General features: G+C 38.6%; 2 protein-coding genes across 2 annotated transcripts; one reads left to right on the top strand and one right to left on the bottom strand.

Annotated features, from left to right (window-relative positions):
* The first annotated feature begins 3042 nt into the window (after window positions 1-3042).
* Window positions 3043-11508, top strand: kdelr3 (KDEL endoplasmic reticulum protein retention receptor 3). The gene is made up of 5 exons (XM_036565040.1): window positions 3043-3582; window positions 4292-4392; window positions 6066-6224; window positions 8220-8472; window positions 9866-11508. The coding sequence occupies exons 1-5, from the start codon at window positions 3492-3494 to the stop codon at window positions 9907-9909; spliced, it is 648 nt and encodes a 215-aa protein (XP_036420933.1). The 5' UTR covers window positions 3043-3491; the 3' UTR covers window positions 9910-11508.
* A 7788-nt stretch (window positions 11509-19296) lies between these two features.
* LOC118804484 (GTPase IMAP family member 7-like) lies at window positions 19297-23711 on the bottom strand. Its single transcript, XM_036564971.1, has 4 exons — window positions 23690-23711; window positions 22676-22854; window positions 21424-21774; window positions 19297-20215 (listed from the first exon to the last, which is right to left on the bottom strand). The coding sequence occupies exons 1-4, from the start codon at window positions 23709-23711 to the stop codon at window positions 19745-19747; spliced, it is 1023 nt and encodes a 340-aa protein (XP_036420864.1). The 3' UTR covers window positions 19297-19744.
* Between the last annotated feature and the right edge of the window lie 961 nt (window positions 23712-24672).

The raw sequence follows: 24672 nt of genomic DNA, 5'->3' as shown, positions 1-24672 counted from the left end.
GAGAGAAAGAGAGAGAGAGAAGGGTAAAAGAAATAAGAGATAGAGGGAGAGGAGAGAGGAAAGAGCAGGAGAGAGGGAGAGAGACAAATATAATGAGAGAGACAGAGAGAGAGAGAGAGAGAGACAGAGAAGGAGAGGTGAGACAGAGAAAGAGGGAGAGAAGTAAAAGAGAGAGAGTAGATCGAGAGAGAAGAAACAGAGAGAGAGAGACAGAGAGAGAGAGAGAGAGAGAGAGAGAGAGAGAGAGAGAGAGAGAGAGAGAGAGAGAGATTAGGTGGAGAGGCTATAGCAGCTTTGGCTCCCTCTGTAGGACAACAGTGTAATTTGTAGTGTTAATGAACAATTTTGTGGTTGTACATTAAAAATGAACAACTCTGGATCTAAACTGACCATTTTTTTCTATCATATTGAATTTAATATCCAATCAGGACACGTTTATCTTCTCCCAATCCCAATTACAATGTCATAGTGGCCCCCTGGCCTCTCTACTTTTTATACAAATATCCAGAAAATTATTATTTAATGTGTTTAGTTTTTATGAAATTCCAGTGGGTCAGAAGTTTGCATACACTAGGTTGACTTTGCCTTTAAATAGATTGGAAAATTCCAGAAAACAATATCAAGACTTCAGAAGCTTCTCATCACAAAGCCTTGACCTCAATCTCATAGAAAATGTATGGGCAGAACAGCAAAGGCATGTGCGAGCAAGGAGGCCTACAAACCTGACTCAGTTACACCAGTTCTGTCAGGAGGAATGAGCCAAAATTCCAGCAATATATTGTGAGAAGCTTGTGGAAGGTTACATAAAATGTTTGACTGAAGTTAAACAATTTAAAGGCAATGCTACCAAACATAAACCATGTGTATGTAAACTTCTGAGCCATGGGAAAGTGGTAAAATAAATAAAAGCTGAAATAAATTGTTGTCTCTAGTATTAGTTTAACATTTCACATGCTTTAAATACAGTAGTGATGCTAACTGACCTAAGAGCCGGATTAAATGTGAGGAATTGTGAAGAACTGAGTTTAAATGACTGTGGGGAAGTAGTATGTAAACATATGACTTTAACTGGAGACATCATAACAACGTAAATACAGTATCTATAATCTGATTAAGGCAATACTTTGTAACATCTCACCATCTTTGTGGATGAAGACCAGCTTATAAAAAAAAACATTTTACACAAAAAACTTCTGTTTCACTCCTAATTACAGAAATGTCAAAATTACTTTGATTTAAAAACTTTTTTCCAAAGAACTGGTTCTCCAAAAGATAACTTTTGATGTAAACACTAGATCAAAAAATCAGAAAATCATTTTGTTGCTTTATATGACAATACGACTTTAATCTGCAATGCATACAGAGGAAGGAAACTAATACCTGTTTTAGGAATATAGGAAGAAATCTGAAAATAATTTATTCATAAAATTATCAACTTTGAATGATAAAAAAATAGTATCCAGTGTGTCCAGTGCAAGTGTATTCACTTACTCTCACTGTATGCATTGCAGATTGCAGTTCCATTCTTTCATGCTGTTGCCATTAAAGCACTTGTTATATTGTATGCAAATAATTTTTATAAAATCCATAAAATCTAAACTGGCTTTATTAATTTATTTTTTTCTTAAGGTTGTGTATGAATATGGAATTATACACACACTCACCAGGTGATGCGTGTGGAAAAAAAAAAGGACAAAAACAGGAAGGATGTGATTTTATAAACCTACACCATGTTACTCAGAAAGCCTTTAGAATCCCAAAAGAAAACAAAATAAAAGACTTTTATATTCTGGTCAGGTAAAAAAAAATCATTATCTCCATATAACAACAGTATGTAGTCAGTTATGGTTGTCAGTGAGGCAGACAGAGTTTAAAGAAATGTATAACTTCTAAATAATCCGTTAAATAGAAGAATAATAGTCATGTAAACGCCTGAGTCCGATTACATTCCAATCGGAACGTGTAAGTATGTTCTGCGCATGTGCGTCGCGTCGGCGAAAGTTTACACCGCTCAACATGGCGGAGCAGAAACTGGTCTGGACCTCACGTGATGTTCGCTGTCATGGTAACGTTTACTCTAAGCGCTACTCCACGCATGCGCGTCATTTTGCATCGGATTACTTGTAGTGAGCATGTAAACGAAGATTTTTCATCAGATTGTTGAATAGAGTGCATATAAACACCTCAGTCTAAATCTGTAATCGGATTGTATTCAATCGGATTGGCAAAAATCGTTGCATGTAAACATAGCCATTGTCAAAGTAATGATAGCAGTCAGATGCAATACCCGGATGCTTTAGCTTTTAGTAGGCTACTATTGAGGGAAAGAAAATTAGCTGCGAACGTGGCAATGACTGACACTGCATATCAAATTCAAGTTATACAAACCTGTTAATTTAATTAAACAAAAATGTAAATACAGTGTGCTTACCAGGCTATTCACCTCTGCGGAGACCGGACTATATCAGACCAGTACGGCAGTAAAATAAAGAGAGAGAGAGAGAGAGAGAGAGAGAGAGAGAGAGAGAGAAATTAGAAATATATCATTTGTTTATTAATAAGTGTAATTAAAAGTACAATGATAATAATATTGTAACATTGCAATTATAACAATGAATATGGTTATTTTTGTTTTAGTTCTTTTTATCTTATTTCGTTTTCATTACTGTGTTCATTGTTCATTTCGTTCTGATGCTGTAGCAATACTGTACTTCACAGTCATGGTAATAAAGCTAGAGAGAGAGAGAGAGAGAGAGAGAGAGAGAGAGAGAGATGGTGATGATAATATAGCGGGGGGAAAGGTTTTAATGTGAAAGCAAAAAATCTAAAACGTGTATTTAAAACATAGTAAAATAAAAAATAACGTTAAACAATAATGCAGCGTGTGTGTGTATGTAGTGTGTACAGTTTACAGTGGAGGTCTTCGCGGTTTTGGACGCAGCTCTTTTACCGCCCCTTTAAAGCGCTCGCACTCCTCCCCTTTTAACAGAACTGCGCTGTCATTTTATTTATTTAGTTAGTTTCTGTCGGCGCACTCAGTGACGTTGCACGCGGCCACGTCACCCACCGACCTCAGACGGACCGGCACTACATGGAGCGCGGAGATCAAACACAGGACATCAAACGGGGACGTCTGAACACGCGCGCGCCCATTCCAGCCATTCCAGTTTAGTGACGCGTCATTCAGAACCTAAAAAGCGACACGAGCTGCGGGAATTAGGAGGAAGAAAAGGAGAAGGCTGTTGGAATCTGCACGGGGGAGCGGAGTGAGGGAAGGGGGCACGAGCTGCAGAAAAGAAAACAGCGAGGAGAGCTGCATGAGCCCTGCGCCCCGGAGACGTGCTGGAAATCTGCACGGAGCGAAGCTGAAAACGCCACAGAAGCTAAACCCGCTAAAAGCCACAGACGCCCGCGCGAGAATCTAAGCAGAGCAAAGCTAGCAGCCGACACTTTTCCTTCAGGAGACAGAAAACAACCAAGCCAAAGCCAGGATGAATGTGTTTCGTCTGGCTGGTGACGTGTCGCATCTCGTGGCGATTATTATCCTCTTCCTGAAGATATGGAGGTCCAGATCATGCGCAGGTAAACTCGAGCTCGAGCGTGAACTCAGTTAGTTCGGTAGTTTTGTTCATGTTGGACATGTTGGTGGACAGGCTTGAGTTCTTGAGTTTGGGCTTAGGCTATCCTATCATGCACAGCAGGGTCTGTCAGATAGCCAGATATGTTAAGCCCAGACTCAAGCCTGTCCAGTAGAGAACAATAATAACACTTCTGCTGTGTAATAGTTCATCTAATTAAATGCTGTTTGCTGTACTAATGAGATTTTCTCAATTAAATAAGCATTTAGATCTTTAGGATCGTGGCTCATTTTGGCTTGGCTGATGGTATTTCACCCTAAGTCCAAAGCATATTCCTATTGGACAGTCCTTAACATTGGGCCCACATTATCCAGTTAAACTAAAAGATCCTGCCTTATGTAAGACCCCCTTGGCTTTACAGCTGCCTAAACACATCCGTGCAGGCGTCTGTGGGTTTTTGCATGCCTGTGCATTCCTTTGCGCCACATTTGCAGCACCAACTGGCGACAGAAGTGAGGCACAGCAGCGACGAGCCCGTTATTTATCTACTTCGTGCTTTTACTTGTGTTATGTTTCCTGCTGCATTTCCTTATGGACGTATTAGGTCGATATTACGTGGCAGGAGAGGTAATAGCAGTTGGGAGCCAAAAGGGGGCGTGCTCTACGCAGGGACATTATTGATGACTTGGTAACTCTGTGTCTGTGTTGTGCAGGAATTTCAGGGAAGTCTCAGGTGCTGTTCGCTCTGGTTTTCACCACCAGGTATCTGGACTTGTTCACCAGCTTCATCTCCATCTACAACACTGTAATGAAGGTGAAGAACAGTCAGACCTACCACTGCAGTAACACTGCATGTAAAACTGTGTGCACATACATGCAAACCATCACACACACCACAGTTACAGTCAGTGATACAACAGGGTCAGTGATGAAAGGAAGGTAGCATAGACCTACACGTACACACACACACACACACACTAATACACACTAGAAGTAATCCACAGGTTGAACTTTTATCTTGGCCAACCCTTGAATCACTCACACACTCTCACATACTGGTGTTCAAAAGTCTGGAGTTATTTATTACTTATTCATACACCTAAACTTACTTATTACTGTTATTTTATTCAGTTGTGATGTATACAGTGTTATCTCAAATTCTGGATTTTAGTTTCATTATAACTTCATTCACAGTGTTTTACAGCTCTCTCAAACATTAAACCATTCAGTTCTGTTCTTCATTCTAGATCTAACATCTTCATTTTTTAATAGTAGCCTCATAATCATTTCATGCATGTGTCTTCAGTACAGTTGGTTTTATATTCAGGGGTGGATTTAGTGATTCTGGGTGGTCTAGACAAAAGTGTGCATCCAGGAGCCCCATTCCCAGGATCTTTTAAATCTAGCTATTATATCCAATAATTCTCTTGTTAAGATTGCTATAAGAATAGCATAAAATTGTTTAACTTATTTCTAGACATTTTCCTACTAAAGTAATTTTATTGAGTGAAATTATCTCACTATGCTGTAAGATAATTTGGCCTATTATAAGAAATATGTTTGAAACAAGCAAAATTATCTGCCAGTGTAGTGAGATAGTTTGGTAACATAGCAGTAAAGCATTGAGTATTAACATACTTTTCCTAAGAAATAATAAGTAATAAGTAACATAATCGCGTTGCAGTTTCAGAGAAGTAATAACTAACCTGTAATAGATTACTTTATTGAGGAATTACCCCAAAACTGGAGCTATCTATACTAACATATCAGCATGCACGGTCTGCTGAGCCTGTGGTGCACTCTTTTCTGACTAAAAAACAAAGTTAGCTTTGGGAGTATAGGAACAAATCTTGCTTTCTTCACTCTTTTTGCATTTCTTTGCTGCATTTGGATTACTGTCTACGATTTTCCCCCTCAACTCCCAGAAAAAGCACACTGAAAACCCTCCTCTCCAAAATGTAGATTATCACTTAATTGCCTTATTCACACCAGGCTGTCTTTATCCAGTTAAGTCATGATGTAACAACATAGAAATAGTTAATTATAGCCATGACACGGGGTGGAGTTGCATTGAAGTTACTGAAAATAGTCGCTACAATTGCAAATGCCAGCTGTGTTTAATGTACATATCTTCTAGAATAGATTATTTAACACAAACAATGATAAATAAAGTATATCTAATTTGTATCTTCATGGGGCTTTTGGCTCATAGAGGCCCTAGATAGTTGTCTACCTTTGCCTAGTGCAAAGACCACCCCTGTTCATATTATTAAAAACCAAATGTTTGAATTGTAGCTTTTAGATGAATACATTTGCTGTATGTTAAACTGTTAATCCCCCTCAATATTGCCAAAGCTATACTGTATGTGAAACTGAGGCAATGTAATTATATTGGTAATAACAGTAAAACATGTAGATGTAATAATGTATGTAATGATTTACAAAAACACCTCAAACACCTGTCCCTCTCTCTCTTTTCCCTCTCAGGTGGTTTTTCTGGTGTTGGCCTATGCTACAGTGTACCTTATCTACATGCGCTTCAGGAACTCATATGATTCAGAGAACGACTCCTTTAGAGTCGAGTTCCTTCTGGTTCCGGTCGCCGGTCTGTCCTTCCTGGAGAATTATGCCTTCACTCCTCTAGAGGTAACACACACAGCAAACTAGCTGGGGACCACCTCCTGGCACTCCGACAACACTGTATGGTTGTTGATTAAACTGGATTGCTCTGTTTAGCTGGATAGCATGAGCCCAAATCACAGTTCTCCAATAGAGATGTCATTTAGCACCGCTACCATTGTGGCAGTGGTTCTCAACCTTTTTAAGCCACGACTCACCTCAAAATGTACATCTGCCATGGCTAAAAAAGTGATCTCACCATTCTCATATTAGAGATTAGCTTTATTTTGGACTGATTTGTTATCTGGCTAACAGAGGAATCCTGCTTATTGGACAAACAGGACTTACAGACACAAAGAAAGAGCTTACTCTGTGCTGGTGAGGTCACTGTGTACAGTCTGGACTTACAGAAACACCTTCTTTATCTTGGCTACATACAGCATTCCCTTCAGTATTGTTTGGCTGTTTTGTAAGAGAGATGACAGAGAGAGAGAGAGAAAGAGACTGAGGGTGAGGAGGAGAGTACATGAGTGAGAGAGAGAGAAGTGGAGACTTTAATGAAGTAACTTCATGTATACCCACTAACACCATATTTAATAAAGCATTTATACCATAACAGTTTATGTGCAAGCCGGACAATATAGAATTATAGTTTTTAATTCATTTTTAAAAAGATAAAGCTGTGACTGGGTTTGGCACTAACATTAACACCTTAAGCCTCACTGTAACTGATATTAATTATTCAGTGCCTATGAATTATAAATCATTCAGTAACTATTATAAAACTGATGTGTAAGCTGTGTAGTTATAAGAGTGAGGAACTAGAGTCAAAATCTAAGGGCTTAAATTTAGTCCAAAAAGATGAGTTACTGCTGCTTCTATAACCCTGTAACCCCATGTTTGCAACAGTCACACTCTATCAGATCTCAAATGGTCCTAAATAATCCAATATAGTCTCAACTGACCTTATGTGTCTCAATAAGAAGTAGATAAAGTAAAGGTGAAGGTAGTCCAGCTGTAAGCAGCTCTTTATCACAATGAAGTTCTCAAGATACAACCATTTTCCAGGTGCTGTACTGTTCTGAAAACAAGAAAAACAAAGAAACATGACACACACACACATAGCACACCTCACAGAGACATGAAAGAAACATTCTTAACTGTCAATAAAGAAACAGCTTGGTATGTAGTTTTCTAAAGGATCTGACAATGTGATGTCATAACACAGTGTCTTATGGTTGCTGTGCCATTTTGGCAGGGTCAGTCAGTAGTCTAGGGTGGTTCTAAATAGTTACATTTTCATTTACATGCTTTTGCCAGTGTGTAGCCCATGGACTCACTAAAAACATTGCAGAGGTGACTAGTATGTAGATCCGCATGACTACCAAGCAGGCAAAATGAGGGAAAGCAGATAGGAATGAAGGTTTCATTTAACTATGTGGTGCAGCCAAAGTCAAATTGCACATAGAAAGCATTATGGAGAAAGTCAAATAAAATTACTGGAAGGAAACTTTCAACATCAACATTTTTTGAATTAATGGTCAAGTTTTGTATCATCTAGCTAACTTCACAAAGGTACGAGGTGAATTAAGTTATGACTTGACTGGGCTATGTTAGCAGAGGTGGAAATGGACACTTTACATTTACAGGTCACATGTACATTTCAAGCCACATTTGATCTCATTTGATCCAAAATGATAATTTTACAGAAGGAAAAAACTTACTTTACTTTTAATGTAAGTCAGTGGAGCCAGAATTTTTTCCAAGTAATTCTGGGTCGTTTCTTTTAGTCAATTCATCATGAAATTCACATACAATGTAAAGGGTAACAGGTATTTTCAAATTATGTCAAAAACTAAAAAACGTCAAAAATGGAGGTACGAGGTTTTGTTCCGACAACAGCGATATATGTATTGCTGCTATTGTATATATGTATGTATGTATATATTATGCTGATTATTGCTGGACTGGCCATTGCAGGAGAGATTTACACCCCTAATGCCTCTGCTTGTGTTGTTGCAGATTCTCTGGACGTTCTCCATCTACCTGGAGTCGGTGGCCATCTTGCCTCAATTGTTTATGATCACTAAGACGGGGGAGGCAGAGTCTATCACCACGCACTACCTGTTCTTCCTGGGGCTCTACCGCGCCCTCTACCTGGCCAACTGGGTATGGCGCTACCACACTGAGGGCTTCTTTGACCAGATTGCCGTTGTCTCCGGAGTGGTTCAGACCATCTTCTACTGTGACTTCTTCTACCTGTACTTCACTAGAGGTGAGCCTCAAGTACACTGCCCCCTACTGTCACTCAGGGAAACTACATAGAATGCATTGGAGTGCATAACGTTTGGTCTAGAGCAGGGATGGGGAACAGAGAACCAGAGAGTCCAGCACAACTTGTTGATTGGATCAGGTGTGTTCAAATCAAATCAAATTAGATCAGTACTACATATGTTTGGGCACAGAAATGACATATGCTTGTCATTCCTGCACATTCTGCTCAAAAATTAGTTTATTAAATCAAGCTAGTACATCCCTTAATGTAGAACACTCAATTGATTGGAATCACTTGTCTTATTAGAAAGAACTTTGTCGATTTAACTGAAAATATTACAAACCATTCAACAACGTAGTTTTTACATTGTTCACGAATTCTGTGAAAAAGTGAATAAAATGATGAATAGTGTACTTTAGTCATCACAGACACATTTACATTCATTTTATGCTTTTGCAACATAATGAATCTTCTATAGCTCTATTCATCATTCAGACACATGTACACTGCTAAAAATTGTATTTTACCATGTTACATTACCTTAAATCTGTTCGATATATTAATATTTTGTATTTTGAGACTGTTGTAAGTAGGGGTGGACGATTTGTGATAAATTTTATTGTGATGCATAATATGCATTTCTGAGCATATAACAGATATTGTCAGTACTTAAAGAACACTGATGAACTACATGTTTCATTCTAAAGAAAACATAATTACTCCTGTTTAACTGTATTTAGTGCAGCACTGTATGTGAAATGACAGTAATCATTGTATTGATTGTTTTGGATGGAAGTTTTTGCATGTGGCACTATTGGTGAATTGTGTCTGTGTCAAAATATTGTAGAATGTATCGCATATTGTGAAAATGATAATTTCCCATAGCCCAGCCCAGGTTATAAGCTTTTTATAAGATTATTTATTTTTATTTTTATACATTTTATACTTGTTTTAAGTCATTTTAGTAAGTCAGATAGGTTATCTCACTATCTTGGCTGATAATTTTGCTTGTTTCAAGCACATTTCTTACAACAAACAGAATTATCTGCCAATATGATGACACTGTTTGATTTTCTAGTCACTTAAAATAAGTAACAAATGTCTAGAAATAAGTGAAATAATCTTACAACATCTCAGAGTTAGAAATATTAGATATATATTGACTAGATTTAAGATAATTCCACCATTGATTCCAAACTTGTGAACACTAGTATACTAGTACACTAGCAGTGTCCTTTAGAGCCTTAGTTTTAGCTTCATCATGAAGGCAGCCACAGTGGAAATGTTTTATTATGCACCATAACTTTTCAACATATATGCAAATAGACAAGTGAAACTTGTAAGACAAATGGAAAAATGATGATTGTTTCTCTCTCTCTCTCTCTCTCTCTAGTTCTCAGAGGAAGTGGGAAGATGTCTCTGCCGATGCCAGTTTAAAGAACACTCCTGGCACTCCTGGCCCCCTCCTCCTTTCCAAACCGCTCCCCATTTCCTTAGCAACACCCACCTACACCCAGTCTACAGTATCTACATCTGTCACAGATACTTTAAAAAAAGAACTACAAATCCCACACTTGCCAAAGTAAAAAGAATAGCTGGACCAAACACGCTAATGTGGCCAACTATGAATAGAAGCTAGCAGCCACCAGCTAGCATCATGTCATTTACATTGCTGTTAGCCTCATTAGCATTTTTGGATCTAACTATTCCTTTAATGACAAATCTGCAGACTGCGTGGAAAACGTGCCTTACTGTACAGCGGTCGAAAGTGTAATGTTTTTATAAATGCCTTATTACTCCTCAGTTAGAAAGCACAAAAGATACTGTCTTCCTTTCCGTACGAAAAGTGTGTGTTCATTTGAATGGTTTTTTTTTTTTTTGCATGTGCGCAGACACATTTTTAAGGCCTTGTGGGTGTGTGGGTGTGTATGTGTGTGTGTGTGTGTTAAATGCATTTAAAGGGACTTTTTTGAACATGTGCTTTCTGGGCAGACTAACTCTATATTCTAGAATTTTCATCCATTTCACCCGCTCTGTTTTATTTCTGCTTCTGTAAGAATTCCTGTGACCCGTGATGGTCTGAACAGTGAATAGAAAGCTCCTAAACTTCCTTTTGTTATACTGTTTAAGTGTAATCACATAAATAATTCTGCAATTTTCTGCAAAACAATTAAACCTTTAAGAGGTGATTTACGGTGTATATTTTGGGAGACCTAAAGGATTAAAGAAGTACTCAAGCATCTTTTAATCTATATCTAATATCTAATCTGTATCTTTTTTAATCTCTATCTGCAGATCTGTGGTATATGTTACCACAGACAATAATCGTGATTCAGCATGTGCCCACTGGCTTCTATCTTAAATCTGTTTTGTGTTTTTTTCATCCAGGTAAACCTGTTGAAGCATTTGTTTGTGGTATTTGACCGTATGCAATAGATGTAGTTGATACAGATGAGGTTAGATGCTGGAGTATTCCTTTAGTAAGCTGGTGAGTTGAAGCAGGCATCTTGGAGCAGATGAAACAATCAAATGTGCAGAGCAGAGATAAAAAGCAGACTGATTAAGTATTTTGTTGAGATTGCACGTTGTGTGGGTGCGCGTGTGTGTGTGTGTGTGTGTGTGTGTGTGTGTATTGTAGTCAGACATTTCATATCTCCTCTACTATTTCATGTAGTGCTGGTGCTGAAGACCTGCTGCGGTTTCAGTATTCTGCATGTATTAAACATTTCAGATTACAATAGACACCAAAAACACCTCTACACGGAACCTGGCAATTCTCTACACATCAGAAAGCATTTTTAAACAGTCCATTTTCATTGGGAATAAATAAAGGGCAGCTTTCTTAGACTAGTCTTGGACAATATTGCAATGCCAATGGTGTTTACCATTAACGATCTTATTTAGTCTAGGCTTAAGCTTAATTTTGCGCTGATAAACCAGCCATAAGCGCTTCAGTTTTCTGAGTTGCCAATTTGTGTTGAGAGTGTTTTGTAAAATGACTACGTTTTTGTCAATAAAGGACAAAGTTATATCTTACCTGCTGTGTGTGTTAAAGGTGTGTGTGTTTGAGGGGAGTGTGTGTTGTGGGCTGGGTGTGTCCCAGTCAAACACTAAGCTACTCCTGCACCTGCATATTAAAACATTTTTACATACACCATAGGAAGCTGTTAGGGCTGTAAATATAGAATATTTTCTCAAGATGTGTTTTACTTTAATATTTAAATGAAATGATTTTTCATTTGAATATTAAGTTATTACTGTTGTTATTTTATTAATGTAATTATTAATATACATTATAGTATAACTTGGAATACTACAAGGTAATGCAAAAACACTATTGATATTTTTTATCACAGGAAGAAGCATAGAAGTATTTAGCAACGCAGGAAAGCAGAGAGAACATCATTTTAAAAACGGAAAGCAGCTTTTTGGTCAGCTATAGTCAGTGAGCAAGGGGGCGACCATAGATTCCATATGACCAAGCTTTTTAAAAACCTTTATACCTGAACCTGCTAAACCAAAGTTGATGGCCATCTTGGCAGTTATTCTCAGTCATCCAGGACCAGGCTCATATGTCTTTGAATGGAGAGAGACCTATAAACCCCAAACTAACAGCCACATTAATGTGAGAAAACATATTAGAAATGACTGGTGAAATCTGACAAGGAGAGCATAAACAGTTTGTAGTGTTTGGCTCATAATTTGCGCAAAGCTCCACAAGTGGGCACTTTTCCTGTTTGCGGTTTTACCACCAAGCTGATTTGCTTATTTTACCAATAATAGCAATACAAGCTTTTATATTTATTTTTCAACCAGTGACCTGTCTCCTCCTTTATAATGTCTAGGGATAAAAATCACAAGTTTCATCACAATGCGATCCTACATCAATTATTTTAGCCAATGACCTGATAATTTTCAATACCTCAAAATTTGACAAGAGGCAATGCAATTCGGTTCCATACGGGGGCCTGCAGTCGATATGAAATGATGAAATGCCACACAATCCTACATTTCTGTGAACTCACTAATGCAAACAAAATTTACATTTGAACATATTATAAGTAAACATCAAATGTGGTCATCAATTAGGTAGTCATAAGCAGTCAACAAATTATCAGTGAGTAAATACTGTACACAAGTACAGTTAAGTAACATTGTGAATGAAGTAGGCTAAACAAAGAGTAGTCTTACTGCAAACCTCTATCATTGTTTACTAAATATTACTAGTACAAAATGACACATTTTAACCAAAGATATTATTGAAAAGTGCAAATACAGTAGCCTGGACTACTTGCATGTTCATAAGACAATCTCTACAGCATAGCAAATCTTTCAGTTGTCTTCTTTGAGAGGCTTTTCTTTATAAAAAACATCTGATCAACATGCTCTGGAGAGAGGACACTGCTCTCAGAACAGGAAGTGATTACAATAGACACCAAAAACACCTCTAAACAGCGACTGGCGATTCTCTACACATCAGGAAGCATTTTTAAGCCGTCCATTTTCATTGAGAATAAATAAAGGGCAGCTTTCTTAGACTAGTCAACATTGCAATGCTAGTGGTGTTTTTTGTTAATAACTTTTTTAATTTTGATAGCAAATACACAAACAACACTCATGCATATCAACACCACAGAAGGATGGGGGGGGCATCCACATACATACATGTACAAACATACATACACGTACATCGTACATTAATACACATTCTACAAAAGCAACCATGATTACAGAGTCTTAACATAATTAATGGCCTCAGTCCAAAAGCGAATCGTTGCTGCCTTGGCATTGTGGAATCTGGCAGTTGCCCGTTCTAAAATAAGAATATCCAGAAAATATCTACACCATAACTGAGATAAAGAAAGGTTAGGTTCAAACCATCCTTTCAAGATTGACTTCTTGGCCGCAGTCAGGGCTGCCATCATGACTTTCTTTTGTTGTACAGTAAGCATTAAACTGGAATCATCAAGAAGTAAAAGTAAGGCTGGAGACAAGGGAATATTCACAGACAAATAACCAGACAAGATTTGTATCATTTGTAAGCCATAAAGCCTTCACAACTGAACATGACCGAAACATATGAACATAATCTCCAACTAAACCCAGCTGACATGATGTAAATCCTGTGAGCTAATTTAAAGTGAATTAACTGATGAGACAAATTTTTTGAAAACAGAAAAATGTTACGCCACACCACGTCCCAATTTGCAGAAATTCTGAATGTACACAGGTCTCTATTCCAGAGCTCTACTGCACCTAAAGAAGAATTCTTAAATCGAATAAACAAATCATACAAATGTGAGACTAAGCCTCGGGAAGATTCATGATTACACAGATGGTCCAGTAAGAAATGGTTCTTCAACTGAGTATTCCATGGAACCCCGTATGCACGTAGTGCAGAGCGTAGTCTCAGGTATAGAAAATAGGAATTACCAGGAATAGAGAAAAGGTTACATAACTGCTGAAAAGAGTAAAGCCCATGGGTGCCAAAAATTCAATCATTCAATCATTCAAAATACGGATGTTGTTATTAGACCAAGTGGGAAAAACAAATGGCTTGGAACCTGTCAGAAGAAAATTATTAAACTATATGGGAAAGGATTTGTGCAGTTTCACATTGCACTTAAGAAACTTAGAAACGGAGTTCCACATCTCAAGTGAGCAAGTAATAATAGTGCCATATCTTAGAAGTGAGGTCCAATGTTTAACACCAGCAAAGGGTAAGTCTTGAAGCCTGATGGGAAAAATAAGTTGCTGTTCTATTGCTTGCCACGATACTTTAGAAGTGGAATCAAACCATGACCTTATGGCTCTTAACTGAAAAGCCCAAAAATAATATTTAAAATTGGGAATAGCTAGACCACCAGATGAATTTGGACAGTGAAGTGATTTAAGGCAGATTTTAGTTCTTTTGTTGTTCCATATGAAATTTTTGGATAACTTCTCAATATCGTTAAAGAAGTTGTGTGGGGGATAGAGGGGAAGCATAGCAAAAAGAAAATTTATACGAGGGAGGATATTCATTTTAAGTATGGAGATCCTGGCAGACATGGAAATTTGAAGTAAAGACCATTTTTCCATATCCTTAATAAGTTTATTAAGGAGATGAGCATAGTTGTGCTTCCGAATAAGGGCAAGATTTGGATATATTTTAACACCTAAATATGTAAAGTCAGATGTTTGAACTCGTATCTCCGGATGACCAGGAAGGTTTAAATTACCATTAGCAATGCCAGTGGTGTTTACCATTAACAATCTTATTTAGGCAATGTCACCTGCAGTGCCAAAAACACTCTAGGAAGGTACGTTAGTACCAGAAATGTTTGGGTATCAAGTTTAATTCTATTCATTTTCTGGAGGTTTAAATTGTTGGGGTCAAATTGACCCCAAGAATAAAAATTGTTGGGAATTTTGAAGATTCAAAACAATCAATGTAATGAGAGGGAAATTCAAAGGAGAAAAACCTTTGCAAAATGTAAAATGTAATTACTGGAAGTTACCTGTTAGCTACCTACTTTGCTGAGCTCACCTTGTCTCATGTCTTCAGCTATATCAGAAAAGGAAGAAGTGCTATTCTCTCTCCCTCAGTGACTCTGCCTGCTTCTGTGTGTGTTTTACTGATTTTGGTTGATGCAGAAGCATCAAACCACTTTTCTTTCAACATAGCATATCAAAATTAGAAAACTGGTTAGTCAGGTCCAATGTCTCTGTTGTTTTTGTGACTCGCCCTTTGATATCAAGAAAGCTGCAGAAGTGCCATTCCTTGTATCTCGGCACTTTCATCTTGTGAAGAGGTGTGGATTGTTTTTTACAGTGAGGTTTCTGACACTATCCCTATCACACCTCATTGCTCACTAGCAGCTCAACACAGAGTCACAACTATTCACACACAGAGAACTAACAGTATCGTAGTTAGCCTAAAACTAGTTATGGGAAAATGTTTTGTTTGATTATAGTATCTAAAAATATCATAAGTCATTTTCCATTCTGCTGGCAGAATGGCCTGCAGAAAGAGGCTACAACTATAGTTTGTGATTTTTAAAGCCTTTTATTTTTATTAGCTTTACAGCATAAACATTCACATGGATACTGAGAAATGTGCAATATTAAACATTTAAATGTCAAACCTTTAGCTTTTTGTGGAAGAACAGCATTACTCTGGTTTATTTCACTGTGTTCAGTAGTTTGTGCTCTTTTTTATCATTGCTATCATGAGAAAACCTTGTATCTGTGAAATGATAACTAAACAGGAGTAGAACTGTTTTAACATATGATTGATTGGTCTGCTCCTCATGAAATGTTCATACAGTGTAAAGCTTGCATTGGAATAAACAAAGACATGATATCCCAATGTATAATCATAAGAGGGATAATAATACATTGATAAACAATTATAACATCATACGTGTATGTTATATGTTGATATACCTCAAAGCCCTTCTCCATTGACAAATTATTCCAGAAATAGATGACAATTTATTGCTTCATTCTTACATAATAAATTCAGTAATTCAGCAGTTTTCTTCAGTTTTTATGGGTTTACAGGCCTGGATCCTAATTTAAGTTCTTGTATCTGTTCATGACAGATTCAAATCTGACACAACCAAATCAAACTATTTTCTTCAGCAGGACATCACTTTGTTCAGACTGCAGAGTACAAAATAAAATTACATTTACCCAGTTTTCCCCTTTTCTTAAATGTAGCCGATCGGCCAGGACATTTTTGGTTCAAAGGTTTACACTAGAGCTATGAAGCTAAACACAGTTTTAGCAGCAATCACAAGGCCTGAATTTGGTCTGCATGTTAGTGTAATTTTATAGATAACCTGTCATATAGTGTTAAGGCAGATTTATGCTTCTGCATCGAATCTAGGCTGTAGCTAAGGCGTAGTTACCATGTAGCCGCATACCCTTCACTGTAGCCTGATGCGCAAATCCACAGAAATGTAACTATGCTTAACAGTAACACAGACCACAGCAACTGTGATTGGTCTGCTTTATAGCATCACATTTCCTCCTATGCATTTCCAGCTTCTCCTTCTTCACTGTCATTTTTAAATTCAGTTGAGAGCCGGACAAACATGAATCAATTTGACGAGAGATTAACCAAGGAAGTCCAGAAATATAAATATCTGTACGACTCCTCTTCGCCACAATACTTCACAAAACTTCATGCCAAGAGATTTCCTCAAACATCGGATTGGATGTCACAGAATGAAGAGGTGGAAGACCTTGAGGGAAAAGTACATTCACCTCTGAAAAAACTACGAGGAGACCCAGATGGAAAGAAAGTGCCAGCGTTTTATTTGTTTCTTTCTTGGCTGGCACCGCATATAAAGCACAGGAGACACAGAGTCAAATTATGACAACAAGCTAAATGTAACATTCTTTGGACCATAAACCTCTGTGTTGTAAGTTTTTAGGCTAGCAGTACTATCAAGTTGTACCAATGGAATATTAATTTGCACAAAGACAAAGCTTCCGTGAAACAAAAATGTAATGTGTGGCCTAACAGGCTTGCTCATAATAAAAACGCAATAACCAGTATTCTGCCAATGTAGCCATATGTCGCTTTCATAGCTCTGCCATCCTGTGCATATACACTGTATGCATATTTCCTGTATATATAATTACAAAGATGAACAAACTATGTCCTATTTCATAATCACAGGATGGAAATTATTTGACCTCAAATGTTACCTCAACCTCCACCACTTCAGCTACTGAGACACCCAAAAAGTGTCTCAGTAGCTGAACCACCACACACTCCATCCTCATGCCCACCTTCAGAATCAGCAAGTAGTGAGCAAGTAGTTCACCAGCCCCTCCAGCCATCTCCTCTGTCCCCCAGCCCAAGGATGGCACAAAAAAGGAAGAGGAAAGAACAGGATGACTGGCTTTAGAAGCAGGTTGCCCAGCTTGAGGAATGCAGGGTGGAAATGCTGCCTGGACTGTTGCAGGGCAACAATGAGTCCTCCAGCCTTGGCCAAACTGTTGCAGACATGCTATGGAGGCTGCCGGGGGGAGCACAAGGCACAGGCAATGTTTGACATTTACAACTTGCTGTTTGAGAGACAGCAACAGCAAAAATGAATTCCTGCTTGACTTTTCACCTTTTGTTAATATTTTATAATACTGTTTATAATTCTGTATTGTACATTTTCTATAGTCCTATTTATTGTACATTGTTGTACAATAAATTGTATTGTATTGTTTCATTTGTACAATTTCCTTGTGTATTATATAATTCCATAATTATTACATTATTTGCTTTGTACACTTTTTGTCATTGCTTCTTATGTAAGAGCTCTGATATTGCACCCATCTGATTTTATCAAGGAATAGGAAAAAAGTCAGAAGGATGATCCAGCAATCATTATGGCAAGCAGCTAGCAAATCTTTTCATGATGGCAGGTGCATCTGTAATACTACCAATAATGGATACTTAAATCGTAGTGTACCGACCCAGCAGAATGGCCATACGCTTTATTTAATAAGCACTCTGGCCCAAGTTTCTTACCATGGTAATTCCTTAAGTAGCCATCCGGGATGCATGAAAACCCTCAAAAGGCTCCTCAGCATAACATATTAGGCGGAAATACTCAGAGGCGTATGAAATCACCGTATATTGTGTATCACATGGCAACAGTACAAGCCAAGGAATTCTAAATATCAGGATATCTGCAGTCAACACCGGTGGTGGAAACAGGCTATGTGTTGGGCATTGACCTGGACACTTTTCCCTGTAGCAGTAAGACCAACAAAGTGAGGGTCAGTTTTTTTAAAGGCTAATCAAAATCAGAAATTGGAATTAGCCATTATTAATGTTCAGTGCACCCACAGTTTGAAGAAAGTGTGTAATGATTTGCGGTTTGCTGTTTTTGGTGTGTAAGCTTCCATTGCATAGCTACATTAGCCTCATAGCTCAAGTGTAATAAGTAAAGAAGCAAACTTCAGTCACCTAACATGCCTTGGCTGAATGACAACAGGTAAGAACTGGTTGATTTTTCATTGGACTCACTGCAACATTCATTCATACAACATTCTTTTTCATAGGCTGTTACACAGGCCAATGAGATGTGGGGAAGATTCAGCATCATTCATCCATCTCACTCTGAACTCTTAATTAAATAGATAATTAAATAAAAAAAAATCTGTTTTTCAAAATGTAGAAAACTGTTTACAGATGTTTCAGCTTATTCCCTCCCAGATTGTCTGTGCTTTACTGGTTCAGCAAGCAGCAGTAAACATGAAGCATTACAGCACAGAACAGTGCAGTGTGCATTATGGTCAGTTTGTTACATAGAGCAACACGCATGCAGTGGAAATGCTTTATAATACACAATACAGTATAGTGCTGCACTGTGTATGACTAGTCCAGGCTCATTCACAGACATTTTGGGGAGGCAGCGGCTCAAGGGGAAAAATGCCAACACTAACCTGAAATACACTTATTTAGAGAAACCGTCTAGTCATGAAAAAGAGGAATGCATACATAGTGTTGATTTTTTCCCAAAGCAGCCTAAAACACAAGGATTAATGCCTGAGCAGGGATTCGAACCGTTATGTTCTGCATACAAGGCTGTGCAGTTACTCACAATACTACCTAATTACTATAAAGTAGTGAGTATTACCTTTATTTAAGAGCTCCACAGAATCAGAAATCCATTTTTGTAATTACAAAAGCTTGGTTTAGCTGGTTAGCAGTACCCCTTACTGCTGACATTACAGTTGGTTCAAAATAACCACATTATCAAAGTAGAGCCGCTACTCCTCTACATTGAGAGGAGACAGTTGAGGTGGTTCAGGCATCTGATCAGGATGCCCCCGGCTGCCTCCCGGTGGAGGTTTACCAGGCACAGCCTACTAATACGAGACCCCAAGGTTGTCCTAGAACACGCTAGAGGGATTATAACTCCAAGTTGGCCTGGGAGCGACTTGTGGTCCCCCGCAATGAGCTGGAGGAAGTTATGATATGAAATCACCACAGGCGGCAGTACTGCATCTAAGGGGGTGCTGAAGAATGATGAAGCTAGTGGACCCCGAGCTGACCCACAAGCTCTATTCCCAGAGCAGGACTGAGCATCACCTCACTGAAACAAATGCCAATCGTACTATCGGAGGCACTTATACAGTTTTTGGGGCAAAAGGGCAGGAGCTCCCTCTGGGGTCTAACTGTGCATGTGCCTGGACTTGTCAGTGTTTTATGTTACTGTGTTAAAACTGTGTGAAGTGTGTGAGTCTGTGAGCCCAGTACATAGACTCAAAAGTGTCATTTATTCAGGTTTTTGGTGATTTTTTCACTCAGTGTTTTCCTGTGTTTGTAAAGCACTTTGCTTCCTTCCCTCACAGCCCCGCCCACTATTTTAGCTGCAGAACTGACAGACAGTGGTGCTGAAGCTAAAGCCGCCACCCTCTGCACTGTTTTCGTTTTCTTTCCTTTCCCCTTTCCTTTTTCCATCACTCCGGAGCCCTCCAGCGCCCCCTTGCCCATAGCCGTGACAAATTCACACCAAAACTCTCTCTCTGCTGTCTTCCTTGCCTCCTCTTCCTCTTTCTGTCTTTTCTGCCCGTCTTCAGGTCCCTCAATCTCCCCTTCCCTTAGCCCCACCCCCTTTTCTCCTAAAATCCTTAGCTGCACCTGGCGAATGGCTCTTTCTGCATGTTGTAGCATCTCACAGGTGTAGGGGCTTCCTCCATTTCTCTCCACCATAGTGTCAATCTTATTCAGCAGCTCCACCACCTGTAATATAAAACAATAAAAAAATGCCATTTTTTCACATTAACCCTCTACTACTTGGAGATAAGGTAGGTATAATCGTACTAAGGTATTATGCAGTACTAAAATATAATGATGGTATTTCAAAATCATCAGTGTCAAATTTTTATTCCATGTCTGAATGGCCAAATAAACACATTCCACCCATTTATGTTCTAGAGGGGTTCACCGATGGGTGAACACATTCAATTTCGGTTTTTACTCTAACACCAGGCACTCGACTTTGCAATCTCAGATGTCTTCTTAATGGCTGTCATTTTACCATCAGTTAGCTGGAACTAAGACCGTGCTGAGGTGTGTGGCCTGTTTAGCCTGCTAACTAAGCTCTCCGCCTGTCAGCTTAACCAAAACGCTTAGGTCCCAAACACCACAGAACAGGTTTGATTTCTACATCTAAACCTAGGTGGGCAGCTAGTCACAATCAAACCTGTACTGTGGTATGTTGCACTATTTGGGCAGTAGCCTGCTCACTAAGCTAACATTAAGTTAGCAATTCAGGCTACATATCCAAACAGCACGGAACAGGTTTAATTTCAGCTTTCTGTCCCTTCAATGCCGGTTGCTCAATTTCGCTCCATCAGATTTAAATCATTATCATCTAAACTTGTTGCAGTGCTTTAGTTAGCCAGAATTGAACAAGTTCTGTGGTGAGCAGAGCTGTTATCATGGTAGCTAAGCTAATGCTAACAGCTCCTCTGTGCTATTAGCAGCACTGTTTAACATTTAGCTATTGTGAGATAGATTATTACATAGATTTATTGGATGATGGCTTGAAAATCATGTACTGCACATTCAGTCATTTGGTGAACATACAAGTGAGCTTATTTTTCTGCTTTTGAAATAACACAGGGCGAAGTGGCATAAATGCTTTTACGTCACTTACAATGCATTTTCCCCCGGCAATACCCCGGCAACGCTGCGGTAATATTTGGAGACGGTCCGAAAGAATGAAACAAGTCAATACCAACCATCCCTAATGGGATGTTCAATTCTATTCACCAAATTCATGTTCTTACAATTAATGAATTCACAAACTGAGTTCAACTTAACTCCTCCATGTACAATTAATGACATTTAACTCAGTGAGTAAGTCTGAGAGTTTCTGATTCTAATTGCATTAATGAGCGGAAAGTGAACAGGTCAACTGCCAATTTGCTTGAGGTTCTGCCCACCTGGCCACGCTCCTGGCTGCCCTTGGTGTTGTCCAGCGCATGAAAACCGCCCTCACACTTCATTGTAAACTCCCAGAGCTCCTCGCTCTCACGCAGGAAGTTCTCAGCAGGTTTTCCTCCCAGCTGGTCAGCCCAGGTGAGAATGAGTAGGGTGTGTTTTAGAGCCTGAGGGCCAAAAACGGCACTGAGCCAGTCTAGAGCGGCCCACTGTTCTAGGGTCAGCCTCCCTGGCTGAAGGACCAATAGAAACGCATGAGGTCCAGGAGCAGAGAGAATCACACAGCGTCCAACCTCCATGCAAACCTCCTCCGCAGACAGAGAGGTGTCAAAGAAACCAGGGGTGTCGATCACCTGCAAAGAGTGACAAGAGAAATCAAGCTTTCTGAAGCTTTTAGCAAGTGAAATGAAAATTAGTGTTTCAAAATGCTCAGCATGCAAACACTGATGACATCTGCTGGTCAAATGTGTACAAATGCATCATGAAAACCCAAAATAATACCATACAGTTTTATATGTTGTGCCTTTAAAAACTAAATCCATTTTGTTCTCATCAATACATTTTGACCAACATATGTGTTTCAACTTACATATAACCATACATATAAACATATTTAATTACTGTACTGTTACATACTGTTACATAAGACAAGGGTGTATATGTGTTTTTAGTCAATTAAAGGGAAAGTCCAAAGATTTTTCACCAGTTAAATAATAAAGATGTAAACAAAATTATAGTGTGGTTTGATGTGAAGTGCTTCATTCTGGTGAAACTTGCTGAGTAAGAATTGTTTACAGTGGCTGTGATAAGAACCAGATGTCTGAAGAGTTTAATGCCTCAAAGCTCCATCACAGGCCGTTGTTATGGGTAATGGATATGAATACACCACCTGATTGCCTGAGATCTATTGTTTGATAATAGATTTAAGATAAGACTTTGGCCTAAAATTTATTTTTAAAAACTGTTTATGGTGTATGGTTACATCTATGGAAAAAGAATCTCCAAAGAGTCTTCAGTTTTTCAGATTTACCATTATTTTATCTTACCAAAATTTTAAACTTATGTGGTTTGTATTGTATATAAAATGACTGCGTTTGTGCTGTATTCGATGCAACCCCTGGTTCCTATCACAACCACTGTAAAGAAATCACTGCATTATGAATTTTCATTTGACACATTTTAAAGCACACTGGCCAGATTAAATTTGTCAGTTTTTGCTAGGGCAAAAGATTCTGGCCTTAAGTCCATCAGTACCTGCACTGTCCGCCCATCCACTGTGCCACTGGCGCTCTCACACTCCTGAGTGACGGACAGTGGAGAGATGTCCGTCCGAAACGCTGGAACACCCAGGATGGTGTTTCCTGTGGAGCTTTTACCACAGCCTGTCCGGCCCAGCAGGACAATCCGCAAATCTGCAGCACAAGCGCTCTCTACTGAGAACAGTACACATAAACATCAATATTCATTTATCAATGCTAATGATTTTGCTTTGCATAGTTATTGCAATTAAATATAGAACTAAGTTGCATCTTTGCTGTCTGTTCTGATTGTCACTTTGATCCTTCTACTAAATGAATAATACCATCTGTAAACCTTTTTGAATAATAAAAATAAAAGAAGTCAGAAAGATAATAACTTATTATAAGAAAAATATGTATATTTAATTTTAATGTATTATTATTATGTATTCATGTAATTTTATTTTATTTTGTACTTCACAGCTGAAGCTGTCACAGTGATGCAGGTCACAGATACACACGCTCCTCTTAACTGAGCCTAGAGAGACACTTACTATAGGGGGCTGTATTAAAGCTGCTGAGACGAACCTGAAGTTGGCTTGTTATGTGAATTTTCCGTTCCACCTTAAGTGGTGCAGCAGTTCTGGCGGGTCGGCGCCTCAGGCATAACTGCTGCGCTGTTTAAGGTGGAACGGAAAATTCGAATAAGAAGCCAACTTCTGCCTCGTAGTGCTGTGGGAGAACATATAAAAATGAACTAATCCTGCAGGAGAGGAACTACAGTGACCATTTTCTGGACTCTAATGGACAGATTAGTGGTAAAAGAGTGGATATTAGAGATATGCATGCTCCAAGAAGGATGTGTGCGCTGCAGCTGGGACAAACGCACGTGATGCACTGTGCTGCTTTAGCTGTGCTCTGTCGAAGTGAAGACAGTTATTTCTCTGTTTTAAATATCGTTTTTTTTACATTTCTGATTTCATTTAATAGAGATGCTGAGGATGAGGATGAAGATGCCCGCCTCACTCACCTGCCTGCTCCTCTGACGCCATATTTTCTCTCACGCGCACGAAGGGGAGCGCGCGCGCATTCGGGCACGACCCGCGACGTCATCTAGCTGATTCAGCCTTTTTTACCACCACCACCACCAACAACAACAACAACAACAACAATAACAGTAATTTCTACAGAATGTATACAGCAGCAGTGGTGATATTTAATTGGTTCGAAATTATATTCTACAAACCAATATCAGTGAATGTTATTATTATAGAGAACTACACATTTATACTGCATGTTAATTGTTATTATAAAGACAATCCAGAATGAATGCAGCGGCCTGTATGAATGCTTTCAGTTCATAAAAATAACAAATATATAATTAAATCGATGGGAGAGTGAGTGTGTGAGTTGTACATTAAAGGGCTCATATAACACAAAACTGAGTTTTCCTTTCCCTTTTAAAATAACAGAGTATGATGTGGTATATAAAGTTATCGTTTCAAAAGGTGCCATTCATTCCTCTGTTAATATGTGGAAACTAAGTTACAAAAAACAGCCAGTTTCGAATTCATTGTTGTGATGTCACAAAAACACATTTCCATATATCCACGTCTTCAGCCTACAGTAGTTTAGCCCTGCCTTTTCACACTGCCAAAGGCAAGTTTCAGCCCAGACTGCTTTAGATGAGGCACATAACAGGGCAGCCAATCAAAACAGAGCTTCTTTACACATATCAGTCTTAAAGTTACAGTAACAAAGCAGCCTGATTAAATCTAAGGGATACAGAGAGTTTGTAAAATCATGCAAAGAATAATTATGACTGTTTTTGGTAAATAAACTCATGCAAACATTATAAGTGGACCTTTGGTGAAAAAAATAAGAACCAAGAGAAATGTAGGATATAGGCCCTTTAAAGTTCTGTTACCTGTGCAGATGTGTACATTCTGGTCGATGTGTAAGGGTGTAAGGATGTACAGTGGTGGTCAGTGTCAGATGTGTAACATATTCATA

This window comes from Colossoma macropomum, unplaced genomic scaffold, assembly GCF_904425465.1.
Source record: "Colossoma macropomum unplaced genomic scaffold, Colossoma_macropomum, whole genome shotgun sequence".
NCBI classification, from domain to species: domain Eukaryota; kingdom Metazoa; phylum Chordata; class Actinopteri; order Characiformes; family Serrasalmidae; genus Colossoma; species Colossoma macropomum.
This window is presented reverse-complemented; position numbering and strand designations above follow the sequence as displayed.